The sequence below is a fragment of the Arctopsyche grandis genome, chromosome 11 (assembly GCF_051622035.1).
Source record: "Arctopsyche grandis isolate Sample6627 chromosome 11, ASM5162203v2, whole genome shotgun sequence".
Lineage (NCBI taxonomy): Eukaryota > Metazoa > Arthropoda > Insecta > Trichoptera > Hydropsychidae > Arctopsyche > Arctopsyche grandis.
In genome coordinates, this window is record NC_135365.1 from 29352602 (window position 1) to 29373483 (window position 20882).

Sequence of the window (20882 nt, forward strand, 5' to 3'; positions counted from 1 at the left end):
CCGATCGCCGATCGTACCGCGCTAAGGGAAATCTATTTCCGCATTTTCCGACACCCGAAAACCTGTGATCCGCACCTTTCCTCATTGTAATATTATAATTATTATACAAAAGTGCCGCAATTCGATCAAACGTCAGCTGCTATTTCGAACGCATGCGCACCCTACTCTATGTAGTTCAAATTCAAATCCGTTAAATTTCAAAACCGCCGCTCTTTTCCACTCTTTGTTCGTCCAAATCATCTTAAATGCACGCGTAATTCTATTCTAGACCAACAATTTACCTATTAAACTTTTGGGGCTAAATCGATAGCATCCGCCATTTCAAAAAACTGTCAAGGTCTCCATTCTTTTCACATACTACATATGTACATATTGTGTATCAATCTCAAACTTCAATCAGTATTATGGCTTAACTCTCCTCACAGAATCCGGTCATCTGCATCAAAGCTGAACCTGTTTTATTGTAGATACATATAATATATAATATATTTATAATACAAAAAAAATAAGTTAATCATCAAAATATAAAAATAACAAAAAAGACATTGAACATAAAATGATATGAAAAGATTTTTTTTCTTTTATAAAAATACAAATATATAATATAAATTGTTAATAATCGTAAATATATAAAGATTAGTTTCTAATATAATCATTTGTGATAACTTCGAACAAGATGATCGGGTCATTTTGGAATCTGTGCAGGGCTTGCCCCTCCATGCCAGTGGATAAGGTAAGAAACATTTGTATTTAAGTAAATATATCATATGTGTGTATTATATATTTTTATCCATTAAAAAAACAACTATATTATTATTTTTAAGTTTTTTTTTGTCAATATGAGACATCCGAACTCTGTATTATATACTGACACAATCAATAATATGTATTAATTGGTATATTGAAAAAATATCCCTCCAATAGTAATTTAAAAAGTGGCCATTTTTATTTTAATCTGCATCTTCTTTAAATATATAATTTCGAAAGAGACTTTATATGTAACTATCGTTGGTTCGTAGATGCGTGACGTCATCGAACAAATGAATATTCAAATAAATTTGAATAAAATAAAATCAGATTAGCCATGTTTAAGCGGTTTATAATACAAATACCGAGCGAAGCCGGGTTAAACCACTAGTACACTATAAAGTACGTTATATACAATGTGCATACATTAAAACTTTATACATATATGTACATGAATCTAATTTTATGATGGGCGTTGACCGCAAAATTCGCAGTGCCATTCATAAACGATATAGTACATATACTGCAGTCGATCACCCATGCAATTAACATTCGCGCCTCTTGTCGCTTTCCACCGGATGAAAATAAATTATCTGTATATTAAACGTACATAAAATCGTACGTGTGACGCCATTCTATCACATTTGCAGACCGTCTATCGTTCCATGAAGATGTCATCGCCATTTAACCGAATTTTCGGATGACGTAGTGCGCCATCTGGGAAAATGGACTAGTGATACCGGACGCGGAAGCGACCGGCTGAAACCGGAATTTTCCACGTGTTTCAATTATGTCCGTAGATGATGTATCTTATATTATTCAACTAGCTAAACGTACCTAATATCTACGTACATGTACATACGTACATATATTACATTTTTATAGGTACTTGTCAACGATTTTGCAGATGTTTTCATTTCCCCTATTTTTGTAAATGGGTCAAATGTGTTTTGCAATAAAGCTCATTTAGGAAGTTAAATTACCTTTGTAACTGGTGATATTTTGGCATTGCATGACCGGAGCCTTGCATCCTGCTCACACGCATGCATATATGTGTTTCAGCAAAATGCAACCTATTTGCGTGTGTGTGGGCAAGATGCAAGATGAAAACCACGCCCATATTAGTAAAATAAATAAAATATAGTACATTTAATTAATGCGCCATTTATAACCTCTTAATCGCCATGCGTTTGTATGTAGAAACCGATTCGAATATTTTATTATATGTGTTTAGGGCGAATCCTTACATTACCTCTTGAATATATCAGAAACTAACGAAAAATATTGACTTTTTTCAATTTCATTAGTATCATAGGATATTTTTAGATGTCGCTGTGAAGAAAACAAAATTTATTTCGAGCCTTAAATACGATGAAGCGCGCACCGGTGCGTTAATGGCGATGAAGTTAGTTAATTACATATCTTCATTATAACAGTCACATACTTTCAAACAAAATAAAATTCACACATATTCATATACATATATGTATGTATATGTACATATATATGTAGGTAAATACGTTACATTCGAGATTTAAGATGGTAAAATAATTTTTAAAATAGTTTTACGACTCTTTTATTAATAACTTCAATTTTTCTGAAAAGCTTTTTGGTTGTAAAGGTCGCAGACCAATATGTAGTATTGAGAGAATTGAAAAGAGCTGAGTTCTGAATAAATTTTATATCGTTTATCGTTTTGTAAAAGATATTCTTCGATGATTTTCCATTACCTTCTGTGTCAAATATTATGACATTCAAGGTGTGAAAGTGGCAAATCTCTTGAAAATAGACTTCTCATTGCTACTATTGCGATTGTTTGTTACGGAAGTTTGCAGCGTATCATTACCGTTTGTAAATGTTCAACTACAGTGAATGTCAACATGTTTGGCTTCATTTCTTTTTTATGTCAATAAAATATACTAAAAAGAAATATATACATATATATCGCCTATCTCAGTTAAAGTTAGACACATTTTCCTTGCCAAGTTTCGGATCACCAATAAAGTTAACTTAGTATTGATTTTAGCTGCTTGGCACGGCGTTTGCATATAATCAATTGACCTGCTTGATATCCTTCATTCTTCGTTTGTTGAAAATGTATCTATTTTTTTTTACTTTAAACTGTAAGTCATGTATTTATAAGACCAACTGGTTAAATATGGGTTCATCAACTTCTAGTCTTCATCAACGCAGAGTTCATACGTGTTTTATTGCGATCCGATATTTGATTTTCCAGACTATAAGCAACTGTCAAGCATTTCAAATCTTGAATATTCCACTGTCCAAGACTTTTTGTATTGCAATATGTCTGTATTGATTTTAATTGCTCAATAGATCGGAATCGGTTTCAACCCAATCACCCTTTACATGTAACATAAAGTCTTACACAAAATGTTACATAAATGCACTGAAAGAATGTATACATGCATATGTATTTATGTATGTACCTAATAGTGGAACGTGTGTATTAGCGGTATAATAAAGAAAGACAGAAAATGAAATATGGGAAAGAGGTATGTATGAACAGGATAGCTGGTATAATGGAGCGAATAAATATATTAAAATAAAACTGTGGCTAGAATAATTAATGAAAGGTTGACAATAAGTGTTTGAATAGAACTCAAGAGAGTGTACATATCATGTACATGAAATTTCATAATTAAAATGAGTGAATGTAGTAAGGAAAATGCAATATCTTTTTAGAAGTTCTCGCACAACAAGAGTTGGTAAACAGCTCCAAATGATAATACTTATACAAAAATTAGCACTGACAACCATTTTTTTTACATACCTCTTATACAGTTCACATGATTTTCGTGTTAGTGGTAATTTTTACCAATCAAAATAGCCTTTGTTCCTGTCATCGGCCCTTTTTCACATCTAAAAATGGACTTAAAAAGAGATATATGTAATTATAATTCTACGGTGTGAAAAACTATGACTGCTGTAAGTGTAGAACAATTTATTATTTGGAAAAAAAATCGTAGATAATTAGCGGGTAAACTTAGATATATCTACCCTCTGGCCTTCGGAGCCGCCTAGCAAAATCGTTCGGACCAACGATACTGACCTACAGCGTTGTAAAGGTTAAGCAAAGGAGGAGGTCAAATGTAAAAAAGTTAAAAAGTTAGCCAGCAGTATGGCTTAATGGTAGCGTGGTATGTTTAGCACAGTTCAATCCGCCATACTGCTGGTTAGATGTGGAGGTATTTGTGACTACAAATCGATCGTTGCTTATCAGAGTTTGCCAATTTTATCTGATCATTGTTGAAACGGTTCCTCAAAATTGACAAAAAATCATCTTTCCTGTTGTCACAAATCTTCTGTATTTATTGTGTGTACAATTTGTAAAAAATATTTACAAAAATCTAAATCTATAGATGTCTTAATTGTTATTTCGTGTTCTTCAGCTTATGGTAAATACAGTGATTTATGTAATAATAAAATGCTGCATTGTTTGTAATTAATTGTCCAGGAAGGCGCATTGGGGTCTTCCTGTCAAGCCTTCCTGGTATATATCTATGTAAAAATAAAATAAAAAGAACTAGTTCTGTTATCGATAGTTTTGGAAGCCGTGGCTGCGATGAGCTAGTCGTTCATTATGTACATAATAATTTTATATTAGTTGGACTATGTTGGCGACTGCGCCGGCATGTTTTCCCATTGGATTTTCCTCTACTCCAACAAGGTACACCTGCCTATGTTCGCATTCCATGCCAGTGCTTCCCGAACTGTTCAAATCATTAATTACATAGTATCTACCGGCTGGCTAATCTTGCAATTATTTAGCCGATTTATCTCGACCCGTTTTAAAACTGACCGGCAAACACGTGCACACCAATTTGTGTACACACATACATAGTCATTAAATCCGGTAATTACTACATAAATAAGTTGATTGTTTTTTTGTGTGTTTTTTGCCACGTTCGTCTGTCACGGTCTATCACTTTGACTGACATACAATTGTTTTCAACGCCATTTTTGCTCAAATTACAAATTCTGTTACCAAAACGCTCTATGACGAAACTCAACCTATCGATTTTCTTATAACTGAAATATTGCGTAATTTCTCTCAAACGATTTCAATAAAAATTTAAAAATTAATTTTGATTTTAACCTTCCGAGAAGAATAAATTAATAAACCAATGCTGTGTCCAAGTACCGTGATATACTACATACATACATGTACATATATCAAATATGGTGATTTTAAATTGAGAATAGCCAAAAAACATGCATTTTTATTGTATGCAATATTCATGTACATACATAGTAATGACTGAACATTTATACTGCAAAAATATTTAATTTTTTTTAGAAGCCTGAAAGTATGTATGTACATACATATACATATAATAGACGTCTATTAAAAGTAACAGTATCGGTTCTAACTCAATATTGAAACTGTTCAAAACCAAACATACCTATTTAAATATGTTTCCTCTCCCTCTCCTTCTCCCTCAATATGTACATACTACATACATACATTGTATGTATATACATAGATACATCGCAAATACGAGTATGATATCCAATATCTGCTCATTATATTAGGGGGACCGAAAAGTAATCAAAAAAATATTCCCAAATTTCCTGTCATTTTCCTATGCGACGGAAATGATCCTAAGCTATAGACCATGGACAGCCAAATTTCAACGATAATTTATCGATGGTTTGACGAGGATCTGATTTCACCGTTGACGTCAAGATATCATCATCTAATTTTTGAGTTCTTCTTTTCGTGTGATCCCCTTCATGTCCCGATATGTTCAGAATATCCCCTTTTTTACTGCTTCGGTCAAACTTAACAGCATAAAATGACGCAAGTGCCCTTCCTTTATTATTGGTCTCGACATTCTTCCTTAGGTAGAATTTTTTTTGAACAGAAACAATAAATTTACAAAAATAACTTCAGCATAATAATAAAACTTAATTGTTTACTGGAATGTGTTTTGACACAAACTGACTGCGAAAGAGCTCGTCGAATAATGTATGTCTTTTAGGGACCAAAATAGGGCTGTTTCGAATTATATTTTTTAGAACTTATTACTAGAGGTAGTATAGTCACAGTGCTATCCATTGTTCGGCAAACCTTTAACAATGCATTTACAACCTTTGAACAATACACGGCCCCCTCAGGCTCCAGTGACTACTTATTACATATATAAATAGTATTTTTCTTCTTTATTGTAGGAAGCATATGAAGTGTTTAAGGAAGAGTGCAAATTCAGCTGTTGTCTTTTAACCAATTGATAGGGGTAATATTGATTTGTTTGGTGATTCTGAGAATCCAAGTCAGAAGAAAGTCGAAAATTTTGCGGCGGTTTTGCAATGATTTATTCTCATTTTATTATTATATTTGTGTGTAGCAGATGTGCTTACGTATAATCTACCATTTTAACAACTTTCGGTATTGTTGTTGTGTAAGATCACCCAAATTTCAATCAAATTCACTTCAGGGCTCCATTTTATGTGAGCGCGACTGTAGAAAATTTGTACGCACACACATTTGTAGAAAAATTGAAACGTAAAATTAATTACGAAAATGTCGGTAGATCATTTGGAAACTTTAAATGTCTCAATTAGGTATCATTAGACAATATTTTCTGTTACAATCAAAACTGTTAATTTTTAAGGTTAAAAAAACAAAGTTAATATATGTACATATGTACATAGACCGAAAAACAGAAAAATGGAAAGCGAAAAATAAATGCATTAGTGAAAAAATTTCAAATGTTCAAAAACGTATTATTTCTCAGCGCTTCAAACGCTCAGAATAATTAGACTAAAAAATTTTTATTCGTCCAAGTTCGCAGACTCACAACAGATCCATAGATTATAGTCTAAAAACCCCTAGTATAGATGATTTTTCCCGAATATGCTCTTTTTTGGAGATCAGCAGATGTGACAACTTAATAATATAATCGACCTTCGAAGTAAAGTAAAGTAAAGTAAAGGCCCTTTCGAGACGTGCCGTACGTGAGCGGCACAAAATGAAACGGCCATATTTAGCATATACCGGAAGCCGCCTCGCGTTATAAATATAGTAGCTTTTTTCCATTTTGGGCGACAAAATATAAAGTGTAGGTAGGCAATGGCAGTAGTGTGGTAGTGGTAGTGGTAGTGGTAGTGGCACTTCCGAGACCATCGACTCGCGACCGCGCCTAGACGACGCGCAACGGCGCAAGCGGAATGAGCGAATGTTGGCGTCTCGCTCTTTCGCACGCGATCGAGCGAGACGGCGACACTCGTTGCCTTTCCAGCCAGTCCCCCTTTTAGTTCACAGTCTGCATACACCACTCTCGCTCTTCGCTTTACTTCTAGGTTAACTATACCTACTCAAAACGACCACACCACACTATCGCTATTCTTTATCAAACATTCTTTTTTAAACGCTATTTTTACTCACGCTCGCATTATTTAGCACCCGCAAAAACTCCGATTGAAATTAAAAACTATTTAATAATATGTGTGTGTGTGTTTGTGTGTACGTATAATAACAAAGTGAACCTTCCTTTTGATTATTCTGTTCCAGTTTTCATTTAAAAAAACGGTGTATAAAAATAATAATAAAAAAATGTATAACGATAAAAATTGTGTGTTGTGAATGGGACGTGACACGAGGGCGAAAAGGGTGTGTCGAATCGGTGACGTCAGTCACTCAATTTTTAATGAAACAATCGTTACAAAACCACCCCTTTGTAATGATTCTGTGCCAGTGTAATTCTTTTACAGTGATGCGTGATTAAACGATTCGACTGTGATGTGAAATACGTGAAGAAATGCGTCGTATCGATCTCGCGCGAATCTAGGCTAAATTAATTGAATTTTGTGGCTTGAAATACCCACTTTTTCTATCTAGTGTAGCCATGAGAACTAATAGAAACGTCGAGATAATACTAAATTATTTTCGGCACTTGGAAAAATTACTTTTGTGATATATGAATGCGTCCGATAAGTCGAATCAAAATGGGGATGGAAAGAAATCTGATCAGACTCAATAAAACGTCACGTTTGAATCGAATTGATACGATATGATTCGACGCTTTTGCGATTTATTTTCGTCGAAAAGAAAAACTTCAGTTCGGTGGCTATAAATAATAAAAAATATGTTTTCAATTGAGAAAGAAAAGCCTTCGAAGTTTGTACGTGTGTAAATATTCAGGGTGCGGCGTAATTACCCGAAGAGCTAAAAATAGCGAGAACATTTTAAAAATCATTAATACTTGACTCAAATATTCATTTTAATTTAAATTCAACCATTGGTTATTGCTTAAATTAATAAAACAAATACCTCTAATATACAATTACGATTGTATTGATTTTTTTAAGAAACGTGTATGTAGTTTAACACGAATGTTGCACTTTTTTGTTTATTTTTTTATTGATGATTTACAGTATGCGTATATGAAAAAAAGTAATTATTATACAATGATTAAATCCCACGTAGTGTATGAACATAAATTTTCATTCGTTCACGCGATTTTCGTGCTTATTTTTAATTAAAAAAATGTTTTAGAAAAGAGTTCCTGATACTACAATATTTATAAATAAATAGTAAGATATCCGAATTATATATTGAGTGCACGGCAATTGCCCATTTTTTATTCATTAGAAATATCGCGTGCCGATGAAACACTAGTACATACATACATATTATGTGCTGCCTACACATCTTAATTAAAATAGAGAACTAAAGAAAGACCAATTTCTCCGTAAAATATTTATAAGACTCGACTTTCTTTCGTTATTAGAATTTTCCATTTGGTCTGAAGAAGATTTTCGAAATTTTTGCGTCAGAAATGAATGCCGTTTAAATTAAATTCAAGTAGTTACAGATAATATGTATGTATTATACATACATACATAGATAGTAAAATAAGGAAAGCGTAGATGCAGACGTTTCGAGATCAACGGTGCGTGAAGACCTCGAAAAAGTCTGCATAGTTCGTCGAACTTTACTTTGAAATATGCACATATTATACATACCGACATATACATACATACATATATAATATTATAAAATAAACTTAATTTTGCATATCGCATAATATTCATTACGTGTTTTACATCACAGTCGAGTGGCCCGGTCTATATTTTTCTACGTACTTTTTATAATGCTTTAGTGGTTAAATAATTAATATAGTGTATTTAAAATATCCGATTCAAAATGATGTCTTCTTTCGAAAGAAGGGTATGTACTATTATATAATACTATAATTATAATTTAAACGACTTTTTACTATTAATTTATTTATGACTCGATGAACTTTTCTTTTACCCAATTCATGATTTTAAGGCGCAAAGATCATATTTAATATTTGATAATTTTATTAATAGGTATTATATTTCCAATATTAATATATTATTTTTAGCACATCAATATATTACTTGCATACGAATTGATCCACCCTGCAAAAATTTGTCCCCATAATAGATCGAAACAATTTTCCACAATATGACGGCCTGAAAACCAGACTGGTACAAGTGACATTTTAAAAAATAAAAGCTGGTTTAAGTGCTAAAATAATAGCATTTCATATATGCTATTATTTTAGCACTTAATTTTTTTTTAAATGTCGCTTGTACCAGTCTGGTTTTCAGCCCGTCATATGTAGTTCAAAAATCAACGTATATATGTATGTATTTTTGAAAACAGCTTGTTTGGTATAATACGTATTATGGGTAGGGATTGCAATACCGAAAGTACCGAAACCTACAAAATAATTTGTAGTCTTTGGTAATAACGGTATTAGCAAAAAATACCGATCGTATCGATTTTTTTTAATTTGTACATGTTATTTGTCGAAAACAATATATCCATGATTAAAACCTACGAAAACGATCGATACGTACATACATACATATATTGAGCGAGTTATTATTTTATAAATTGTTTTCAATCTCTCTTTATTTTATCACGCCACACGTCTTTAAAATTGTTTTAATTTTTACTATTTTCCGATACATATCGTTCAATACAATGTTTAGTAACATTTTAAACATTTAAATTTTCAATTTTAATTTAAATAAGAAAATATTTGCTAAAAAGTGCTGATTTTTTTTAAAATTACGTACATACGTATATATGTACATTTAAAATGTGATAAAATATATTATTTGGTACATTTTTCAGTACTACATACATATGTACATATATATAAAAATCAATGTTTGTCTGTCACGTATGCGTTCCTATACCATTCAACCGATTACTTACAAGAGTTATTGTGTGTATGCCCGTGATGGTTTCTGTAAAAAAAATCGCCCAAAAACGGTAACGGAAACGGGAAAAACGGGAATGAGTGGCATTGCAACGCAATAATTTCAAATGTGTTCGCGTCGCCACCTTGGTTGTTGGAGTAAAATAAACAAACAATTGAATAATTTCAAATGTGTTTGCTGCTTGCATTTTATAAGTTAAGATAAGTCAGATTACCACGACTTTAGCTCGGGAGCGGGAATTGCATGCGTTATTGTGGCATTGCAACGCATGCCAGGTTTAGCTAGTATTCATATAAAATGATGACAAACGATACAAAATACGCTATAAAGGAATCGCATATTTTTCTCCCTACTGTAGGCAGCCCTAAAATGCATATATTTCAATACATATGTACATATGTATGCAATCGCAACAGGTGTATTAACAGATACGAAGTGTAAAAATATAGAGTGAAAAAAGAAAAAGTAATAAGCGTTTAAACAATTTAAATCTGACATAGCGAGATGGTGGCGAAAAGTAAGAAGAGGCTAAAACGATCGTGTGGAACAATAGATAGACGTCAGGAAGAAATACGAGGGAGTATTTTCAAACGTGTCTCTATTACGATTTTTTTTCACCATCGTAATGGCGGACGTCATTTCCACTTATATTGATGACCAAAACAAGCAAAATGACAAAGTATGAAAGCGATTGGATAAGAGCCCAAATTTTTTTTGACTAGTGATCGTAAGTGAAAGTAAGAAGAGGTTTGTAAAAAATAAAAGAAGATTCATTTAATGTTGCATGAATTTATTTATTTAAATAGCTTTTTTATTAATGAATTTAAAAAATATAAACTTGAAATGAATAGGATAACTAGCACAATTCCCCTCACGTACTATTCCATGCCAAGTGGTTCACGACACCCAAATTATTGACAATTAGATAATAGTAGAAAGGTTAATTAGACTTCGTGCATACTAGCGCGACGTGTTGTGATGTGATGTGGGGTTTCCGAGCCGGATTAAACTGAAACCGAAAAACCGGATTTTTGACCATCTTTCAAAAAACTGAAAACCGGCTTTTTTGGTTCGATCAACCGGCTTTTTTTGTTCGATCAACCGGCTTTTTAAGGTTTACTTTAAATATTGTCCACACTAACAATTATGAATTTCAAATTTATATGAAATATAAAAAAAAAATGAGTATTGGATCTAAATTCTCAACAAAAAAAAGGTATGGCACTTAGCGGTGGCTTTGAGATATAGTAATGGACGAAGTCATAAACCAATAAAATATTATTGAAAATAGGTTCAATAACCTACACAAGGCTTTTCAGAATTTCGGTTTTCCATAATTTGTAGTTTTTCGCGTTCTTCTTCTTGATAGTAGCTGATATAAATAATTTAATTATTTGTCATATTTGTAATAATACTATATATGTAATAATGATCTTATGAAAGTTCATAATGTTTATAACTCAATTTAATTTATAAGCAATAATTTTTTTGCAAAATAAAATATATATTTACAATTTTTTTTTTCGATATAAAAATTTAAAACTTCAAAAAAACCTTAAATTTCTGAAATCGGTGAAAGCTGGTCAATCGCTTCTTATTTTTAAAAAAACCGAAAACCGGCTTTTTCTTTCGGGCGGTTTTTTGGAACCCCTAGATGCGACGTGACGTGGCCAATTTTAATCGAGTGACTCCACAAGTGTGATGCGAATTGACAGAAACTTGGAAATTATCGTTTGCTAATAACCAGTTAATAAACTACATGGATGACAGTTTTATTTTTAAGAAAAATCTAATTTTATTTTCACAGCTTTAAATTATTATTCCAAAAATAACCGTTGAATATCAATAGTCAATACGCTAATCAAAGCTTAGTAATTGTTTTAACAGCCGCAAAGTCCGCTTTATGAATATCCGCAAATTTTAATCACGAAGGGATTGTAATCAAGTGCACAGCCAAGATTTTTATTTTCTTAGGGAAGGAGAATCTTTTATTGAGGGGAGGAGGGAGAGGTGAATAACTTTTTAAATAAAAAAAACTAACTGCCGATTTTGACGAAAACTTTATCCCATCTAATTCTGGCCTAGAAATTCCAATGGAATGGGTCTCGCCTTTTGGGAACTCATTTAGGGCAAAATCACAGGAAGTACTTGGCACGTGGTGTTTTTAGATACTTTTAAACATGCAAAAAAATGTGGCGTGCCTTGGACGTATTCATGGTACTCGAAGGACACACCGTCCCAAAATTACCCCCTGGAGTGTTTTCAATAAAAATTTATCCTTGCTTGACAGTGACCGATAAAGGTGTATCCCATATTTGAAGAAATGTAGGAGAAACTTCGAAATAATAAGATCAATGAACTGGGATCACCCTTTCTTGACCGCATCCAAGAACGTGTGCCGTTCCGTTCATCTGTATGTGTTTTGGAACTTAGGTGAGAAATTACCAACCACTTTGCAACCCACATAAAAAACTTGCTCATTTCATAGGTAACCAAAAAATACTAATAAAATAAAATTCACAAATGGATTTCAACCTAATATTAATGAAACATACCTTACAATTCAATTTACGAAGCATACATTAGTTCATTTATTTAATCGAGGTAAGCCAATTATCAATAGAATTTTTGTTATTAATACACAAGAATAGTCGAAATATGATTTTATTTAATTCTCATATAAAGACAATTTAATATATTATCCTTATTAATTCAATTCAGATTCATGTAAATAAGAGTAAATACTACTACGAGCTTTTAGCTCGCAATTTTACCGATTTAAAATTCAGAACACTTCCAATTAACCCTTTTAAACGAAAACAAATTAGTGTGGCCAGAACACTATCCCAATAAACATGTTTCAATAAAAAAACTGAATATAAAATAGTATTAACAGTGGGAAAAAATCCCAAGTGAAAATACGTACTTTTGACTTTTGATTTGAACTGGACGACTATTTAGTGAGATTTGAAAGCTCAAAAGTACTACAAATGAAAGATAAAATGCCCGACTATAGATTTCAATATTCATTTTGAACAGGAAATTGACAGATTTTGAGACATCGACCGAACAACACCAAGATATAGAAAAATCGCGCGATTTAAAAAACACATACATATATCTCCGAATCTCGAGCCAATCAACATTTTTTATTACCAGAATCGTGTTCACTGGGCATAGATCTATAAGTTATATCTCGTCTCTGAACCAAAAAAAAGTCGTCATTTGTCGAACAGTGTAATTTAAAAATATGAATTTGAATGAATTAATTTGCGGAGCTGGTAAAATGGAAGGGTGATGATTTTTACGAACTCGTGAGTTTATTTCAAAAGTAAAAATTAACAGCTTATCGAACGAAAAAAAAACAAGAGAATAATTTTTCGTTTGATCTACATATTTTTTTAAATATTATTTGTATGCCTTCTGTTTTCTTTGACGCGTGGAGCTTAGTCTTATAGATATGAATTAATATTCATATACATTCATATTGATGGCTTGGTGCACAGATATTGTATGTCCATTTTTGAATTTGTATCGAAGTTTGTAGATACTGGAATAAATCAGGTTTTTCCTTTGAAGGTAATTTATGTGGTATACATATTCCAGCATCTACACTTAAAATTCGATACAAATTCAAAAATGGACATACAATATCTGTGCACCAAGCCATCGAATATGTACATACATACATGCATAGTACGTATGTAGATAGCAGGTTAATACCAAAAGGATTATCACAAACAGTTGGCCAATGTCCATAAGCTTCAATAATAGATAGAAACTTCCCACGGAATGGCTTAATTCATCTACGTCACTCCCGCATACGTTTGACCTAATTGGTCATTATTCGTACGTTTACCATTTACTGTAAATTATTGGCGTTTGACTTTTGACCACGTGAAAAATGTACAATTTCATTCTCCCTCTTTCAATGGAAAGAAGTGAAAATCGATGCTTTCTTCAGAATCATATTAAATTTACATCAACGACTCATATATTCGTACATTATTTTCATTTGTATTGCGCAGTTTCAATTGACTCTATTGTATTATATTATATGTGTATGTGGGTCAAACTCAAATCGAATATGTTCAGCATTTTTTAAGTAAATATATGACAAAACAACTGAATCGCATAATAAAATAAGTTAGCGGTTTGGGAGATAATCGTATTCAAAAGCTTAAAAAAAAGAGGACACCTATAAGGAGAGGTACCATTTCCGGTCAACTTAAAAATTTGAAAAAAAATTTACGTCGTGTCGATAAGAATTTCAGTAACCGATACTAAGTTTCGGTTCTATGGGACTAACGGTGTTCAAAAAATCCCCAAAATACACGGACCCACAGACACACACACACACACATTTTTTCTAGATCATGAAAACGTGATCAGTAATCGATTCTGAGTTCGAATCAGTCAAAATCTCGAGTTCGAATTTTCGCATGATCACAAAACTTCATCTATTGTTACTACGTACATAGATAAAGTAAAAAATTCTTAATGAAAATCCATTTTTCATTTCTTAAATGCCGATGGCTCTCCTAACTCGCATTCTGGTGTCAGCTGATCTCTTATTACATAATTCCTTTTGTACGAAATCTCGTCATAATCATTATCACTGATTTCTTGACTTTAATAACCATTCACTTTTTATATACGATATTATATATCTATATGTAAATATATATTTTATTATTTATATAAGTTTACATATTTTACATATATATATATATATATATATATATATATATATATATATATATATATATATATATATATTTTTTTTTTTTTTTTTTTACGGGTCTACCTCTCGGGCCGGAATGTGAAATTACCGAAAACGCAAATATCGGAAGGCAAAGATCGAAAATCGAAAGATCAAAAAAATTGGTGCATGGTAAACGGTACATACTCACTTAATTTGCGCGAACAGGATACAACAGGAACAAGAGGAACAGGCTTTTCCTCCCGTACTCTGCGCGCGCACATTAATACGGGAGGAAAAGCCTGTTCCTCTTGTTCCTGTTGTATCCTGCTCGCGCAAATTAAGCGAGTATATACGTGAGTATGTACCGTTTACCATGCACCCTTTTTTTTGATCTTTCGACTTAAGATCTTTCGATTTTCGATCTTTGTCTTCCGATATTTGCGTTTTCGGTAATTTCACATTCCGGTCCGTCACGGTGACCGCAAATTTATATATAGAATATAAAAAAACCATGAACATTGGCATCAAAAATATAAAAAAATTGTCGTACAGTGATGGATTCGTAAAGTTTTAAAATTTTTTTATCACACTTTTTCTTAAATATTTAACTTCAAAATAAAAAAATACATTTTAAAAATATCGATAAAATAATATTATATTTATGCAACATCTAATTGTAAAATACCCTGAAAATTTTAAATAAGCCATTTTGATACATATATACATATGTAGATTCACAATCTTAAAAAATCTTAAAATAAAAATTACCAATATGACGGCAGATGCAAGCCGATAGTGCACGAGGATTAAAAACCTGCTGTGCACATGCCCCTTTTGTAAATAACCTCATCCCTCTAAATTTTAGTTAACCATTTTATGTTATCAAATCCGCAAGAAATATGAACTATTTTGACGATACTCCTGTCACGTCATACTTACACTTAAAAAGAAATTCGTTATTTATCTTTTGCGTGTCTTCACCACATAAAAAACCACCACTATATATGGATGTAGGTACATACTTGATAATAACTATAGTATACATATATGTACATATGTATATCTATTAAGTACAATTTAAATGAAACTTTATGAAACCTCTGTACATATATGTAGGTATATTCATATAAATACATAAATATTCATATACATACAAATAGGTGATGGCAATTTTCCTGGAGTGAAAAGTGGCCAAGTATTTTGGCAGCCCTGAGGCCGCAGTGCGACAAGGAGGCAGAGTCCCGGCCTTCTTGAGACATTCGCCCCCCCCCCCTAACCCTCCCTCCACCCCTCCTCTGAAAGCTGTCATTAGTTTAACTGTCCTCCGAGCAAACACCATTCCTTCAGATAATAATATTGGGTATCGTAGAAACTTTCTTGTACACGAAAGTAACCTAAATATATCTGTATATTAAAAACTCAGTGTGAAATAGTGCATAAACTAACTAGTCAATGTGTGAATATATTACAGCCCAAATGCTCACTCCTGCTCATAAACTGTCTTCGGATAGACTTACCAGGTGTCACATGAAACTTTTGAGCTATTAAAACCTTTGAGATATCAAAACACCAAGTATTTCAAAGGAGAATCCTGTGGAAACCACATTAAAACGATGCCATAATTCCCATTTCCACTAATTAAAAAAAAAATTGTAACACAGGGTAAGCATGCATAGAGGACGGGACATTCGATTGAAAATACCTAATAGTTTGTGTATGAACACACTAGTTTGTCAATTTGTTTTTTGTGTTCGCAATGGATAGGTATAGCTGTCCAAATTGGTTCGTGTGTAAACAAACTAGTATGTTCATGAACAATGTATAATTGGACTGTAACATATGTATATGTATGTACATACATATGTGTATTTCACTGTCAAAACTGGTCAGTTATCGTATACATACATGAAAGAGTTGCCGTATTTTAAAAATCTTATCTTTGAAATTAAATAAAAATATCGTGATTAATTTAGTTGTCAAACACGCTAGTCTTTAAAATTGTCATTGTATACCACTGTGGTATCCATGGGGGGGAAGGCTATGGAGGCGCCTCCCCCCCCCCCTCCCCAAATTAAAAAAAATTACACATATAATCAAATTTACAAACTTTTATCTAAAATTCAACGCCTAGCGATAAGATTTTTTCAATTCACTTAAAAACGTGAATTTGTTTTTGATAATTCACAATTATAAACTTTTTGTATAAAACCGTGTTAAAGCGTCGCAGAGGTATTTTCTTTTGAAAAAATAGCATGATTATTTATTTTTATAATTTGTTCCAAAAAAGTCATATAAATAACGAAAAGTCACTAACGATATTCTAGTCGTATGAATACACTATGCCGAAGAATATACACCTAATATTTATATATACATACATACAGTAACTCTAATTTTCTGCAAATTCTGGGAACGTAAAAAAGCTTGTAAAGCGCTTGAGGGGGTTGCGCCTGTTTCAGCTTCCCCCCCCCCCCCCTAAATGTTGTTTATGTATGTTACAGTTGAAGTGTGTTTTCAGTTGAAATATATTGGATCCAACAGACATTTTAGGTCATTTGAATTAAAATACAACTCAACCAGTAAATTACAGATGTATGTATATCTATACAAGCGCAAATACACTTTCAACAATGTTGTAATATAACAGTTGCATTTTGACAGATCTGATGTTTTTACGATTGCTTTAGAATTCAATAATGCGTTAATATTTGCAGTATTACGAATAAAGGTAATGAGTACCGTATTACGATAGCTCTATGAATGTTTTTTTCTGTTTTGAACTCTGGGTGTTCAAAATAAAAATTGAACTTTACAATTCAATTTATTGGTCGAATGACGCTTTCACGAAAACCTAACCTCTCCAACTAGTCAAAATATATTAAAACTTGAATATACACTTCAACTGTAACATATACATTGTTGGTATTATTTAAGGGTTAGGATAGGTTAAGTTAAGTAAGGGTTGGCCGTAATCATTTAAGATTGGATTGTTAGGGTTAAATTTATAGAGTTAAACGTTGTGAATTCATTGTTTGATACATTTTCACTGCTTGAATTGGTGAAAATATATAATATTTTCACTTGAAATATGCTTTCACTGTAACATATACATATGTTAAATTGGTTTACTACTACATATGTATATGTATATAATATGATATCCTAAAGAATGATATTTCACCCTTTTCTACTCAAAAAAAACTCTTCGTTTCTTTCTAAAATCAATCATCCATTTCAAATTACTCCAATTCGAAATATATGAAACTATTTAGAAGATAAGTATATATTTAATACATATGTACATACATATGTGATATGTATGCATAATATGTACTTACCGAAAATATGTTTGTTTTTCTGACTACAAAAGGAACGTAGGAAAATTATTCTAATTAAAACAAATTTATTTATTTTTTACATATATACCAGGAAGGCCTTACAGGTAACCCTAATGCGCCTTCCTGGCCACTTACTAACATTGCAGCATTTTTTATTATTATATAAGTCGCTGAATTACGAGACACTGAAAAACTCGCAAATTAACGAGACATCTATGAGTTGCACATAACTTTTATTGTACATTAATCAATCTCAAATAGTGGTGACATAGTAGGCAGGAAGGATATTTAGCCGATTTTAACGGGAGCCGTTTCAACAATGAAATCAGAGAAAATTGGCAAACTCTGATAGGAAACGATCGACCAGGAGTCACAAATATCTAGGTCTGACCAGCAGCACTACAGATATACTCAGAAAAATTCTCGACGCTAAGCAGAAGCTTAACGACCGAGCTATGCTGCTGGCTAATTAAATTAAATTAAATTAACTCAACCGAGTTAAATTAGTTCACCGTTCTTTATTTCCCTTATGTTACTTATGTTACCCCCCCCCCCGCCGTCCTCAAGACCTTCGCCCCCGACCCCGTCCCCCGTTCTCATGTCGTCATGGAAATTTTGACTTTTTTCGAAGTTCCCAACCATTTTCCAACCAACAATATTTACTTACATACAAAGTCTCTTTCAAAATTATATATTAGATTTAAAAAAATGACTAATCTAAGTAACTAATCCATTTTTCAATAAGTCGTACTCTTACTTATTGAAAAATGAACATTTACTTTTCGAAATGTAGGTACATATTCTACCTGTATGTTCAGAATAAAATTTTATCTTGCTGATATAAAACTTAAATTGAATTTTAAGTAATTTGTCCTATAAGGTTTTTTGATCTTGTATGTATGTATCATATGTAAGTTGTCAGTTATGCTCGTGGTTATTGATACATATTTGCAAAGTAAGCGAGTGTGAGATTTGAATTTATCGTCGAGATCGTTTCCACTTTCCCAAGTTCAATCACACGGAAAATATGGCCGGGTGGGTGCGATCATTCGGAAAGAGTATTTCACGGTGAAGTTGATCAGATGATTTGAATTTGACCACTACACGGAGTGGTGACGTGATAAGTTTGCCGTTATGCGGAAAACTATCACACGAACATCTCTCTGTATCAATTGTATGTATGTACATCCCAACTTTAAGGGTCACCGTAACAACTGAGGGCATTGCCTTTGCAGTCATTGTGACCTTGAAAACTGCCATACCATGCACCGCATTATTGCATTACTGCATCACATTCAATGCACTTCTCCTTCACATTCAATCTTACAATATACATATGTATGCGTGTACAAACGCATTAAGTACATATTTACGTACATACAATTCATACAGACATGTCAATACATTTACATATGTACATACATATTATATGTACGCTGCGTACCATTTTTTAGAAACTTTCTCTATATAGGGCTTTTCTTTCGTAAATTTTTGTGTACGTATATTACACACGCATTCAACGGGCTAATTTAACTATCCTCTTATAACACGAATAGTGGCCTGTGTGCAAATGATTGTGCACTCGAAATTAATAATTTTAAATTTAATAAATTTTTGTCGGCCGATCGTGTGAACGTAGTGATATGCCGAGTCTCTTTCCACGATATACCAAAGGGCCTACCCTAACCTAACCTAACCTGACCTAACCTGACCTTAAATAAATATGTATGTAGGTGTTGGCTGCTAAGATATGTTTTATTTCATCAATATTTTCACAAAAAAAACTTATCTTAGCAGCCAACACCTATTTATTTAAGGGTCAGGTTAGGTTAGGTTAAGTTAGGGTTGGCCCTATTCATTTAACCAGCAGTTTGGCTTAATGGTAGCGTATATATATTTAGCACCACTGAGATCGATGGTTCGACTCGTCAAACTGCTGGTTAGATTTGGGGATTTTGTGACTCCAAATCGATCGTTTCTCTATCAGAGTTTGCCAATTTTATCTGATCATTGTTGAAACGGTTCCTGAAAATTGGTAATAGATCATTTCCTGTTGTCACAAAAATCTGTGTGTATAATTTGTAAAAATTATGCACAGAAATCTGAAATCCATAGATGTCTTTATAATTTCGTGTTTATTATGTGTATAAAAATTGTAATAATAATTGTGCACAAAATCTAAAAATAATCCATAGATGTATTCAATGTTTATTGAACGTAATGTATACGTTGTCTGACCGTTCTCGTACACTCGTCGCATTGGAGCGATCTGTAATGACGAGTGCACATTGATTGTAATAAAAATAAAATAAAATAAAAATTTAAGATTAGGTTGTTACGGTCGGTATTATTCAGTCTCACTGTCACACGCGAGAACCGAGACAGTGAGACCGCATATTAAAGTAAAAACGTGAAGGTGGATCGCAAACCAAAGTAGATATGTGAAGGTAGACCGCATACTAAAGTGGCACCTACTGTTTGTTACCAATGTTCCCTCTATAGACGGCGCTAAGTTTCTGAGCGTTTACCGCCATCTATTGAAAATTTATTTAATAAATAAATAAATAAATACACTTTTCTATTGGTGTTTTATATTGTTTACATGTATGTAGGTAGGTAGGTGGGTAGTTTTTACCATTTTTTTTTTAATTAAATATATTTAAAAGGTATTTGAAAAAATTCGACCGCGTGCGGATCGAACACAGAACCGACACATTTCTTTTAATTTAACTTGTATAAATAACCCATGAGATGATATTTCATCGGGTGCAACACTAGTATTAATTAATCGGCGTTGATATACTCGTATTACAATCGTTTTTTAGAGTCTACGTACATTTTTTTTTATTTGTCATATAAATAAATGG

General features: G+C 32.6%; 1 protein-coding gene across 6 annotated transcripts in view; it reads left to right on the plus strand.

The window, feature by feature from the left end:
* The first annotated feature begins 676 nt into the window (after positions 1–676).
* LOC143918672 (uncharacterized) overlaps positions 677–20882 on the plus strand; it is a 41686-nt gene continuing 21480 nt past the window's right edge. For 2 of the 6 annotated variants that reach the window (XM_077440628.1, XM_077440625.1), the window contains exon 1: positions 4366–4435. In XM_077440628.1, coding sequence (XP_077296754.1) covers positions 4400–4435 — 36 coding nt within the window. In that variant the 5' untranslated portion in view covers positions 4366–4399. Of the gene's footprint in view, positions 734–4352; positions 4436–6846; positions 7072–8824; positions 8942–20882 lie in introns of those variants that run through there. The other 4 variants (XM_077440626.1, XM_077440629.1, XM_077440627.1 and 1 more) reach the window with 4 other exon arrangements.